Raw genomic sequence first — 13,027 nt, 5'->3', positions numbered from 1 at the left:
AAAAAAAGAATAAAATTATGACATTCACAGAAAAAATGGACAGATCTGGAGAAAACCATATTAAGCAAAATGAGCCAGACTCAGATAGGTCTTCTCTGATATGCAAAATCTAGATTTACCTTTGTATTGCGCATGCGTACATGCATATAAATGTGTGTCTGCATGAATATACGTATGTATGTAGGGCATAAAATAGAAAAGAGACTGAGAAAGAAGAAAGCTCTTAAAGAAAGGCTGGAAGTTGAACAAGAGAGGGTAATAAAGCTGTGCATGATGGTTAAGAGCTGTAATCCCAGCACTTGGGAGAGAGAGGCAACAGCCTTGGTTACAGTGAGTTCAAAGCCAGCCTAGGTAGGGCTACCCCAGACCCTATCTCAAAAAAAGGGGGGAGGGCTCTTCTGAACCCTGCAGGCATTGCATGGCATGGGTGCAGTTACACACGTGCAGTCAATACACTCATACACATAAAATACAAATAATACATAAAATATTTTTAATTTTAAAAAATACACAAAAAATAATCTACCTCTAAATTAAATTAAATCTACAATTTCTTTCCTTCTTGTGTTTGTTGAATATGAAAAAAAAGCTTATTCATGCAAAAAGCTGAAAACTGCAGCATAATACTCACTGCTTTCCTATAAACGGCAGGACTCTTTCCAGAGTCCAGAAGACTCTCAGGGTAGATCATGAAATTTTCAGTTGCGCATATGATAAGATTACGACTAATTTATAATATATACATCTGTTTCCCAAACACAGCAGAAAAATTAAATTCCTTTTTGACTTACATCAGTTACTTAATAAAAATAATTTGTGATTCCTTATATGAGTTTTAAAAACCTGTGGAAAACAAAAAACATTAATTTCAAACAATGTAAGCTAAGTTTAACTGTACCTTTCCACAGAAGAAAAACATATTTTTTGTTTTAAGGAAGGGCATATTTTATACACGTCGTAGAGCAGCTATCTCATTACCTACTTATACAGTAAAAACTGAGGGTAAGACCATTGTTGACTATTTGCCCAAGATTTAAAATCACATAGGAACTTCTTTACAACAAACCCAGGGGCCAGGAAATGGCTCAGCCTTACAAGTACCAGGATCTCAACCCATGTACAAAAGGCTGGGTGTGGTGGCCCATGCTTATCATCTCAGAGCTGGTGAGGTGGAATCAGACAGATCCCTAGGGCTAGCTCAATCAGTGAACACTACATACTCTCTCTCAAAAACTTATTGGAGAAAATGCTCTAACAAAATAAGAGTATCCAAATAGAGATGTGAAGGGAATTCCAGGAAATTGTAACACAATAGCTAGGCAGAGACCTAGAGATCCAGGGCCAGTTTAGAAGAGGGAAATGAGACTCCAAAAGAGACATTACCAAGGGCAGCAGGGATGGGAACCTCATAGCACACTACAAGGTTCTAATGTAAACAGTATTTGCATAATCAGAAGAATTTAAACATTAACACTAACTACTGACAAGCCTGCATTTTCTATAGGAAGAAGTCACTACATAGCTCACAAAATTGAAAAGAAAAACTTCCTAAAGCAGCAATGGATAGGCACCAAAGAAACTCCTGTGAGTTGAAAACGATTGTCTCTAGTGGACAGGAGTGGGGGTGGACAGATGTGATCTGATTACAAGCTCAGTGCTATTTATCATTTTTAATAATTTACATATACTCTGGCTAAAAAAAAATTCTAAAATATAGCATTAAGACAAGTATGCTATTTTTTCTTCAAGTATAGAGACAGAAGCTGCTGCCTTTCTCAACTTCCTTCCCTATATTGCTTTATCTGTCATCTTGAACCACACCCTTACCCCTTTCCCTTCCTTAGTGAAAGAAGTGTTCTCGTGGTTTTTGAGACTTCTGGACTCTACCACAACCATCTTCTCTTAGTCTTGCAATTTTTCTGTGAATCCTTTCCTGACACCTTATGAACATGCTGAAAATGTCTTCATTGCATAAATAAATGGACTTTAGTTAGCACAACGCTTTGTTCAGTTTTACCACCTTGTTCCTTTCACTGACCTCAGAGCAATTTATAATCCTTAACTCTATATCACGGCTAATATTGCCTGTTTACCTGACAGGATCTAGAATCATCGTATGAAGCAGTTTTCTAGATTGTGTTAACTGATGTGGGAAAACCTAACCTAACAGTGGTTAGGCACCATTCTATGAATTGGGGTCTTGGACTGAATAAAAAATAGAAAGCGAGCGGAGTACCAGCATTCATCTCTTTCTCCTTCCTTACTGCAGACCCAATGTGCCCAGCTGCCTCAAGCTCCTGCCACCTCGGTTTTCCTACCACAACACTGTACCCTCAAACTGTGAGCCAAAATAAACTCTTAAGTTGCTGTTGGGTATTTTGTCATGGCAACAAGAAAAGTAACTAAGAAAGAAAAACAAGTAACAAAAGTGGGAGGCTTTATTATGATAAACCTGATCATGTGGTTCTTAGGTCTTTGAAACTGGTTTGTAGGAGGAATGTGAAAGAGTGGAACTTTGGGTTACAAAAACCCTTAAAATGCTATAAGCAGAGCCTTATAGGCCACTCTGATGGAAGCTTAGAAGATAAGAGTGCTGAGAGAAACATGGACAGTGGGGGCTCAGCTCATGAGGTTTCAGGGGGAGCAAGGACTCTTACCAGGATGTGGGCCAGAGGACATTCAGGTTACATTCTAGCAAAGAATCTGGCTGCATTCTGGCATGTTCTGAGAACCCGAGTGAGGCTGAATTCAAAAGTAATGGACTAAGGTGTCTGGCAGAGTAAAGTTACAACAAGACAGCATTTAAGCTGTGTCATGGTTACAGCTCATGGTTCTCATTCAGGTCTACAGAGAAATAACAAGTGGAGTTGAAAGCCAGGAGATGTGCAATCTGGCAAGGAAAAGAGTGTGAATATTAACAAAGTTACAGATACAGCAGTTCTGAAATCAGTTGTAAACTGTTACAGAGATTAATCCGCATTAAAGAGAAACTTGGTGTTAAGCACATGGGATAAGACAAAAGGTATCCTGAGGGTAAGATTCAACCCACCAAAGGCTTCACCTTGTGAAGATCCAATTTAATTTGAGAGGACCTAAACTAAGAATGCCACTGAAGGAGTTCACTGCTATAGAACAGCTACCTAGGGAAGTGTCTGCCACATTCAGCCTGGAAGACACACAAAGGCAATGCAAATACCAGCCAACAAGGTCAGGCTACATCTCAAGCTGGAGGCAGAACTCTGTAGCATCATCTCCACGGTACTGTTTTTGCAGACATGAAAAGACTTAAGATTCTGGGGGTCATGGAATCTTACACCAGGCAATATATGACAAAGTTGTAGAGTCCCTTCAAGGATGCCCTGAGAGGCAACTGTACTAAGGTGTCTTAACACAAGTTTTTTGAGACCCCCGTCTCAAAAAAGAAAAAAATTTGAAGAAATGGTATGTCTAGGTGTCAACTGACAAGGGTGGATTTGTAACAGTCAATACTATCAATTTGACAGGATCTAGAATCATCTAGGAGATAAGCCTCTAGGCACTTCTACGAGAGAGTTTCTAGACCTGGTTGAGGTAGAAAGCCACATTCTAAATACAGGCAGCATCATTCTATGGGATGGGGTCCTGAACTGAATTAAAAAAAAAAAGAAAGTAAGTTGAGCACCAGTCTTTCTCCCCGGCCCTCTCCCCGACCCAGCCTTCCTTTCCCTCTCTGCTTCCTGACTACACACCCAATGTGACCACCTGCCTCATACTCCTGCTGCCATAAAACTTCCCCACCACAATAGATTTGCCCTCAAACTGTAAGCCAAAATAAACTCTTCCTTTCTTAAATTGTTTTTGTCAGAGTAACAAAGAAAGTAACTAAATACTCTACTTCACTCTCTTTAATCTGATTTGTGCCCCCAACATGCTGATATTCAAACTACTTTGTTTCAGAGATCATCAGTTGACCTAAATGCCAATTCAAAACCCTATTCGCCAGGCCTGGCCTATCTATTTTCTTCACAGCATCTCAAAAGCTTTAACAACTATCTATCTTGTACTTGAAAACAAACTTTCTTTTGACTTTCTCAATGCTAAACTATTATTCCCCTCCTACCATGTTCCCAGGCTTACTCTCTGGCTGTCCTTCTTATCTTTAAAATGATTGTTTTGAACCTGCTACACACCTTCAATCTCCAGCACTCAGGAAGCCGAGGCTGGAGATTCAAGACCAAGCCTGGGCAACACAGCAAAACAGTTGGTAAAACAACAAACAAACAAACAAACAGAAAGAAAGAACCCCAAAAACTCTGAAATGCTTGTTTTCTCACAGAGTCCTATTCTTAGCATTCTACCATCACATCCATTCCAGTGATTGGTCATTTTAGGTGCTGTCCATATGCAAATGCTTAGCAGAAAGTATGAAATAGACACACATGGAAATGAATGAGTTCCAATCTCTTACCCCCTTTTCAAACTGCATCCATGAGTTCTAAAACTGTTATTTGCCACGATCTACAAAATTATGTAGACTTCCTGAGAGCACAAAATATGTCTAGAACTGAGCTTATTTTCCTGTCTCAAATCTGCCTTCCCACTGTGCTATCAATTAGTAGAACCACCCAAACTACCGTCTTCAATTTCTCCTTTTCTCAATCCCAACACACCTCCCAAACTGAAGGTCTCTTTGGTCTCTTCCATGGGTACCACACATTTCTAACACACCTCCAATCGGGTGTTCAACACCTTTGTGAGTTACTATCCTCCAGATGCTTCCATCTCAAAATTCATACTTCATTCATCCTAAACATACATGTAACTCATGCCTCACTCTAAGAGCATAAATACAACTAATAATAAATTAATTATTTGCCTGAGGAGGATGGCGAAAATACCTAACACCAAGAAATTTCTCTACCTATGGTCAGATTACAAGGATTTTATCCTTGTGACAATCTTCTACAGTATTATAAAGTATTCCATTATGTAGCAAGTGACCTTGCCTAAAGTTAAACAGCTAGTCAATAAATCTCAATGGCATTTGTCAAATGGTAGGATGTGACCATGGCAGTCTAGCTCCAGAGCAAATATTAACTGTGGAATATATTCTAATTCATTTTAGTTCACACTGAGTAGTTCATACTATCTTACTGGAGGCCATTCTGCAATATGCTTTTCTACTCTTTTCCTACCCCTCCCTGTACCCCTCTCTAATATTCCTCTATAGTATACATTTTAAGTGACATAGGACTGAACATGATGTGTACTTTCATACCACTAAGACACCTGCCAAGTTTGGTTCTTCCTTTTCCAACCCCGAAAGCTATCTTTTCTGAGAGAACTCCTATACCCATCCCTGCAGAATTATTCACTTTCTAGAATACTAGAGCACTCATCACTATTACAAACGTAGTACCTGTCTTGCATGGTTAATCTTGATCTCTGGAGCATTGGGGGGGGATTAATTGTTTTTACATCTTTATACTTTATACTGCATAGTTATGTACTAATAGAGTAGTTTGATCAAATTTGCAGAACTGAATTTAAGTGAAAAATTATACTAGCCAAGACACAGAACTAAGAGCTAGGTTTTATAATGCGCTTCAACTTCAATTGTAAAATGCAGTCATCACAAGTCAAAAGGCTTCCCTTGAAGGTGTGAAATTAGCAGCTATCCTCCAAATGTTAAGAGAAATACTGAATTTTTAGAACTATCTTTCATAAGGCACTGGGAAACAGACATGCCACAGATAGGAGGTTCTGCTAACATGCCACAGATAGGGGGTTCATCAAACATGCCACAGATAGGAGGTTCTGCTAACCTGCTTTCTGATTCTGACTACTAGTTCAAAGAAGTGCATTTCTTGGGGCTGGATAGCTCAGAAGTTAAGAATGTTTCCTGCTCTTCTGCAGGACCCAAGTTTGGTTCTCAGCACCCACTTCAAGTGACTCACAACTGCCTGTAACTCCAGCTCCAGGGAATTTGACAGCCTCTTCTGGCCTCTGTGGGTATCACGGTCACACACGCACAAGCACACGCACACACGAACACATGCACACACACGCAATTAAAAATAAACCTTTTTTTGAACTGCATCTTTTGTGCTTCTCTTGGCACTTTCCCAACCCAAACAATCAAATTCACACACTGTACTGCATGCAAAGAAACTACCAAGAATATCTTGCCATCAACATATCAGCCACACCATGAAAATTACATATGAATACTGTACTAATACTTTTTTTCCTAATGAGTTTTCAAGTCATTTCCTTGCAGGCTTTTGCAACTATTCTTTCAATATAGAGTATAGCAAAATCACCAGAAGAAGGGACTTTTAAGGGCTAGAGTTAGATGGAAACTGCATTTTTTAATTTTATATGTATGAATGTATTGCCTGCATGTCATGTGTCGAATTCCCCTGGAACTGAAGTTACAGACAGTTATTACCGCCATGTGGGTGCTGGGAATCAAACCCCGGTCCTCTGTAAGAGCAGCCATTGCTCTTAACTGCTGAGCCATCTCTCCAGCCCTGAAAATTTCATTTTTTTTTTTATTTTTTATTTTTGGTCCTTCTGAGACAGGGTCTCACCTGTAGCCCCAGTTGTCCTGGAACCCACAAGGATCAGCCTGGTCTTAAAGGCATGCGCCACCACGCCTGGCTAGAAACTGCATTTTTAACAAACACCTACCACCAATTCTCTAACTTGTCAACAAATGGATATTTGACAACTCAATTTTGACTGTAACTACCCTGAGTTAGCACAAACTTCACAGCTTACAGACTGTATTAGTTACATTTCCTATCCCTGTAGCAAAAGTACCTGACAGAAACAAGAGAGGATTTGCTTTGACTCACAGTTTCAGAGGAATCAATCCATTATAGCAAGAAGAGAATGAAGGAGCAATTTCCCATCATGGCAGCCAGGAAGCATAGAAAAAGGAATACAGGAAGGGGCCAGGGACCCACTCCCAGTGACCTCCCTCCTCTAGCTAAATCCCACTTCCTAAAGTTTCTAGAACCTTCCTAAATAGCATCATCAGCTGGGAACCTGGGCTTTACCTTACTGTGAGAGCATGTGTGGGGCATGTCACATTCAAATCATAACAAGGGCTTAGCCTCAAAAGACTGCCCCCTCTTCAGATGCTAGTTTTAAGTCCTGGCCACCTGAACTTCTGACCACCAGATATAAATCACAGGTTCTGGCAAACACCTTCTAAGGTTTAGTGATATTCCAAGAGTGGCTCACAGAACTCAGGGAAAGAATTCATTTATATTTATTATAAGGACACAAGCCAAGAACATTTGGATGGAAGAGAATCATAGGACAAGGCATGCGGGTGCCTACAGCTATTAATATACAACTGACCCTTGAACAGCATGGCTCTGAAACTGCTCAGGTACATTTACACAAGAATTCTGATGGAGACTCTGCGACAATTTGAAAGAGCTCAAAGAATACCTGCATAGCCTAGAAATATCACAAAAGAGTTTAATGTTAGGTTATGTAATGTTAGATTGTGCCGTAAGTGTATAAAATATAGGTATATTCTGTTGTACTGCTGTCTATAAGTAGATGACAGTCATATTATAAAATATGAATAAACCTATTACAAAAAGTTAGCATTTGTCAAACTTTACACATACTAACACATGCCAAGCTGGGGTCCATTCTCAAGAGAGGTGTAAGTAAAAATGAGGATGTAGCATTAACTCATAATTACATACAATTAACTGTACTATTACTATACTACTACGATAATTCAGCAGCCACCTTCTGTTGCCATTTCAAGTGTTTCTAGAACACACCCTGGGATGTGATCATCTCCACCTGGGCTGTTCATCTCTCTGGTAAAAATTGCCTCTGGCAGTAAAAAGTCATGTAAATTCTCATGGATATATATATGTCTTTTTTGAGACGGGGTCTCCCTGTAGCCCCAGCTGTCCTTGAACTCACAGAGATCCACCTGCCTCTGCCTCCTGAGTGCTGGAATTAAAGGCAAGCACCACCATGCCTGGCTCTCATGGATTTTTTTTTACCATATATAAAACATATTAAAAAAAATAAATCAAATATATGTTAGATCTAGTGTTTTTATTACTAGTAAGCCTCCTAATAACTGCAGGCTGTCTGCTAGTAGTTAAGTTTAGGAGGATTCAAACAACATAGGTAGATTTCAAATAATGGTGTGATAGCTAATCCTGGGTATCAATGTGACTGAATCTGGGATTAACTGAAATGAGAGAGATCTTCTTAATTGGATCATCTGAAGCTGGAAGACACACCCTAAATGTGTGTGTTACCTTCTGATGGCAGCCCGTATAAAAGGCCATGGCAGAAGAGAACGCCTGGCTTCTTGCTGCTTGCCTTCTCTCTGGTGAGTTTGTCTTGCTGCTGTAGACTGAAGACTAGCTGACCTTTTGGAATTCGTCAGACCTTCAGCGCCAGATTGTGACTACTGAGACATCCAGCCTCGTGAACTGAGTGACTACTGATTCTCAGCCTCTCCAGTGTGGTGCAGCCATTGTTGGACTACTCGGACTCTATCCTGTGAGCTAAGCTAATAAATCTCTATACATATATATTCATTCTACTGGTTCTGTTTCTTTGGAGAACCCTGACTAATACAAATGGGGATGGTCAGAACCTTTAATGCCCAAGCTGTTCAAAAGCCTATTGAACTGGGTATTTCAAATAGCCTAAAGAGTGGATTGAGGCCAGAAGATGGCTATGAGGGTAAAGGTCCTGTGATGCCAAATATGATGAGATGACCTGAGTTCAAGCCACAGGATCCACAGGATGAAAGGAGAGAATCAACTTCCACAAGTTGTCCTCTGATCTCTATACTCAAGCTATACACCACTGTATGTGCACATAAATGCATTTTAAAAAGAATGAACTTTGGCTGGGTGTGGTGGGGTTTACACCTTTAATCCCAGCACTTGGGAGACAGAGGCAGGCAGATTTCTGGGAGTTCAAGGTCAGCCTCATCTATATAGTACGTTTCAGGTGATCTAGGGCTACATAATGAGACTTTGTCTCAAAAAAGAATAGATGGCAGATCTATTAGCCTAAAATGATCATTTTACAATGCATTTGTACATTTAAATATCATATCGTACCTTATAAATATATACAATTATTAGCCAATTAAAATGAAAATCATGCATGGTTGTACATGCCTTTTATCCCAACAATCAGGAGGCAGAGGCAGGTGCATCTCTGTGAGTTTAAGGCCAGCCTGGTCTACATAGGGCATTCCAGACCAGTGCTACATAAAAAAGAAAACGAAATGAAAAAATAAAGTAAAACTGGAGAACTGGAGAAACGGCTTATTAGATAAAGGTGCCCAAATCAAGTCTGACAACCTGAGTTTGATTCCTAGACCACATGGTGGAAACAGAGAACCAACTCCCAAAGGCTGTCCTTTGACCTCCACACATTCTTCCTAGCATGTGCATGACCACACACATACAAACATGCACACAGAATGAAATAAAATGTAATTTAATAATTTAAGGATTTACTTATTTTTATTTATATTTTATTTATTATTTTTATGTGTATGTGTGTATTGCCTGCATGTAGGTAAGTGCACCCGTGTCATGCAATACCCACAGAGGACAGAAGAGGCTGTCAGATCCCTTGGACCTGGAGTTACAGACAGTTGTTAGCCGCCATGTGGGTGCTGGGATTAGAACCCAGGTCTTCTGCAAGAACAGCCAGTGTTCTTAACTGCTGAGCCATCTCTCCAGCCCCAAGATTTACTTATTTTTAGTTTATGTGTATGAGTGTTTTACCTGCATGTATGTCTGTATACCATGTGCATGCAGTGCCCATGGAGGCCAGAAGAGGGCATCAGAATCGCTGGAGCCAATTACAGATGGTTATGAGCTGTCATTGGGTGCTGGGAACCAAACCTGGGTCCTCTGCAAAAGCAGCAATTGCTCTTAACCACTGAGCCATTTCTCCAGCCCCTAATTTAAAATTAAAAAAACAAAACAAAACAAAAAACTAGAACTGGTGAGACAGCTCTGTGGGTAAGAACACTTGCCACCAAGCCAGACAGTCCTTGGGACCACATAGTAGAAGGACAGAACAGGCTCCTCTGTTGTCCTCTGACCTCCACACATGTACCCTAGCACGCACATGCTTACATGACCCCCTAAATGGCTGAACATAGGAATTAAACCCAGTGACTACACAAAGCTTATTCTCCTAACTGCTGTTATGCTACCTCTCCATTTTTAATCTATTTTATATTTTACTGAATACCACAAAAACAAGTAAAAGAGAAAGCACAAAACACACTTCACAATTAACCCTGTTGCCTAGTTACTTTCTGAAAGCCTATCTCAGTTCCTGGACAAGCCACTTTGCTAATGGAGATGGCAGGCACTGAAGTTGGATATTTAAAATAGCTGTTAGTGGTGGATGCTTGAGTTAGGTTATCATAATCAAGAAAAGAAGTTCTAGATCAAGCAATGATTAGCGCAAAGCCCAGGGAAATGAAACAAGGTAGAAATCCTGAGATCTCCAACTTAGGGACTTGGCAATACTGGAGCCCTGGCACAGACTAGCACATACTGCTCATCTAGTAAGACGAAGCTAGCACTCTGACCAAGATGAACCCAGACATTTGAGTCACCATGTTTACAGTAGTACATAAGGAGAAAGCTCATCCCCTTCTACAGTAATAATTTCTACATTTCATTAAGACTTCCAATTGGTAGTAATTTCCCTTTAGTCAAAAAGGGGGTCTGGTAATTGAAGAGTCTCTGGATTTAGTCATATAAAATCGCAAATGATTTAATCATAGTAGAGTTTGTGCTAGGAAGATCCGAAACGGAAAATATGTGTTCCCCTCTATACAGGCGCAACTGTTTCACTCAAACAAGAATATCTTTATTCCAGAAAAGAAACCATCAGACATTTACACTTGAGTAAGACTGTAAGGCATACTACCAGGCAGTATACCTCACACCTAGTTGAAGAATAAGTTTACATTTTTCTGAAGTTTTGTTTGGTTGTGGGGGGGTGGGGGGTGTTCTACTTCGGAAAATATAAAGAGCATATACACAAAGAGCCTGAGATCCCAGGAAATACACCCTCCTGGAAATCAGTGGAAAGATCTTCCTTCATATTTTGTCAGTATTTAACCTAGTCAATTTTTCCTCAGGTTCCATCTCTGCTTTGAATATTAGCTAGTTGATAGAGTAGCCATATTCTGTTATCAGACTGAGAGGCCCTACTGTTCCTTCCACCTCTACTGCCCAATTAAGCATGTCTTCTTCTGTATACCTGATGTGCTATCCTGGCTCCAAAAGGCTGAAGGCAAATTGAAGCAATCTTGTTCACCAGATTAAGAGTTGCTTCAGAAACTACATGTATGCAATTTTGCTGTGCTATGTATTTCCCAGACTTGCTTTTATTATAAAGTCACTTCCTTGGTATAATTTGACTATATAGTCTTTGGAGTACAACCTGAGTCAGCTATTCCCTCTGTTACCACTTGTTACTTAACCTGTCTAAAGGCTAAATAAGAGCAAAAATGAGACCTCATATGAAAACTACTTGCCTGTTACTGTATTTTGTATTTTCAAAGTATTTAAAACTGCACTCTGGTTCTACTTGGGAAACAGGACAAACTTCGTTTAAAGTACTGTTTAAAACCTTTCATAGAACAGGCAAGGCATCTCATCTAGTAAAGGCTCTTGCTGCCAAGCCTGAAGCATGAGTTCCATGGCCTGGAAGGAGAGACCCAACTCCTCCAAGCCATCCTCCGACCTCCACTTGCATGTCATGGCACCCACACACCCCCGCAATAAATAAAATGTCATAAAAAATTATAAAACCTTTCATAAATGTAAGATTTCACATTACTCTCCATTTCTTAAATCACTTCATCTTAATTACTGGTATAGGAAATGCTGTACAAAGTTTCCTGAAATTCCCAATCATTCTACCTATAAGACTTCAACAGAAATTATTCAGACAGGGACAGACTATGCAACTAAGAACTACCCACTTCTTTTCTCACTACATTTTGATGAAAAGGCAACCACATAATAAACTTTAACCCTTTCTATCTCTGTAATTTGAAATGGTTCTCTGAATCACTCTTTCTAAATGGTTCCATTGGAACCCAACATCTCCAACCAGGATCTTCTCCAAGAAACCCATTAGGTACACGGAAAACCAACAAATTTTAGGTCCCGCAACAATAAGAGGAGAAAAACACAATCAGTGTATCAGAAATATACCCAAACCGTCAGGCTAGCCATCATATATATGCACATCTGTGCACCTTGGCCAAAGCGATCGGGCTTAACTTCTCATTTCTTGCTACTCATTAAGTCTTACAAAATAAAATTTAAAAAAAAAAAAAAATCCGCTCCCGTTCTCGTATCTCTTCAATGATCCAAAGCTGCTTTTGCTGATGCCTTTAGATCTGAAACTGTTTTGTGGAACAGAAACATTAGCAGCACACATGTGCTATATGCAAGCATTAACCACGTCACTAAAACAAAAGCCAAACCAGTCCTAGCCTCACCATCAAGTCGGGGTGAGCTGTAGGCGACATAAGGCCAGAACTCCGGGTTTATGAGGAACACAAACAGGCACAGGCCTCAGGTAGCGACTGCACCTCCGAGGCCGACATGACTGAGGGATGGAAACAGCGAGCGCAGCTGCAGGCCAGGCAGGGCCACTCTCCCGAGCTCCGCCCCCGGCTCTGCCAGAGCGCTGCAGTCCAGGCTCCCAGCCCCAGGACCCCGAGCCGCGCGGGCCCCGACGTACCCGCTTTGCACACCGGGGCGCTCGGGCTCCTCTTCTCCGCCGAGGGTCGGCCCTGCTCCGGGGACCTCCTCCGGTGACGGACGCGGGCCGGGGGTGGGGCCGCGCTCACCTCGCTGGTCCACAGGTGGGTGGGCGACGAGCTGGGCGACGACACCGTGCCCAGCAGCGGCGGCGGCGGGGGCTGCGGCCGCGGAGGACTGCCGCGGGCTCCGGGAGCCGCGCCGCGCGTGGGGCTAGTGCCCCGCGT

The 13,027-nt window shown here is 41.1% G+C and overlaps 1 protein-coding gene across 1 annotated transcript in view; it reads right to left on the bottom strand.

Moving 5' to 3' along the window:
• Nucleotides 1–13,027, bottom strand: part of Fam117b (family with sequence similarity 117 member B) — an 85,485-nt gene that overhangs the window by 71,936 nt on the left and 522 nt on the right. Inside the window, 1 exon segment of the mRNA XM_029564653.1 lies at nt 12,781–13,027. This exon segment is cut by the window's right edge and continues 44 nt beyond it. Coding sequence (XP_029420513.1) covers nt 12,781–13,027 — 247 coding nt within the window.

This window comes from Nannospalax galili, unplaced genomic scaffold, assembly GCF_000622305.1.
Source record: "Nannospalax galili isolate Female #2095 unplaced genomic scaffold, S.galili_v1.0 scaffold637, whole genome shotgun sequence".
In the NCBI taxonomy this organism is placed as follows: domain Eukaryota; kingdom Metazoa; phylum Chordata; class Mammalia; order Rodentia; family Spalacidae; genus Nannospalax; species Nannospalax galili.
The sequence above is the reverse complement of the archived record's forward strand: the minus strand, read 5'-3'. Positions and strand labels throughout refer to the sequence as shown.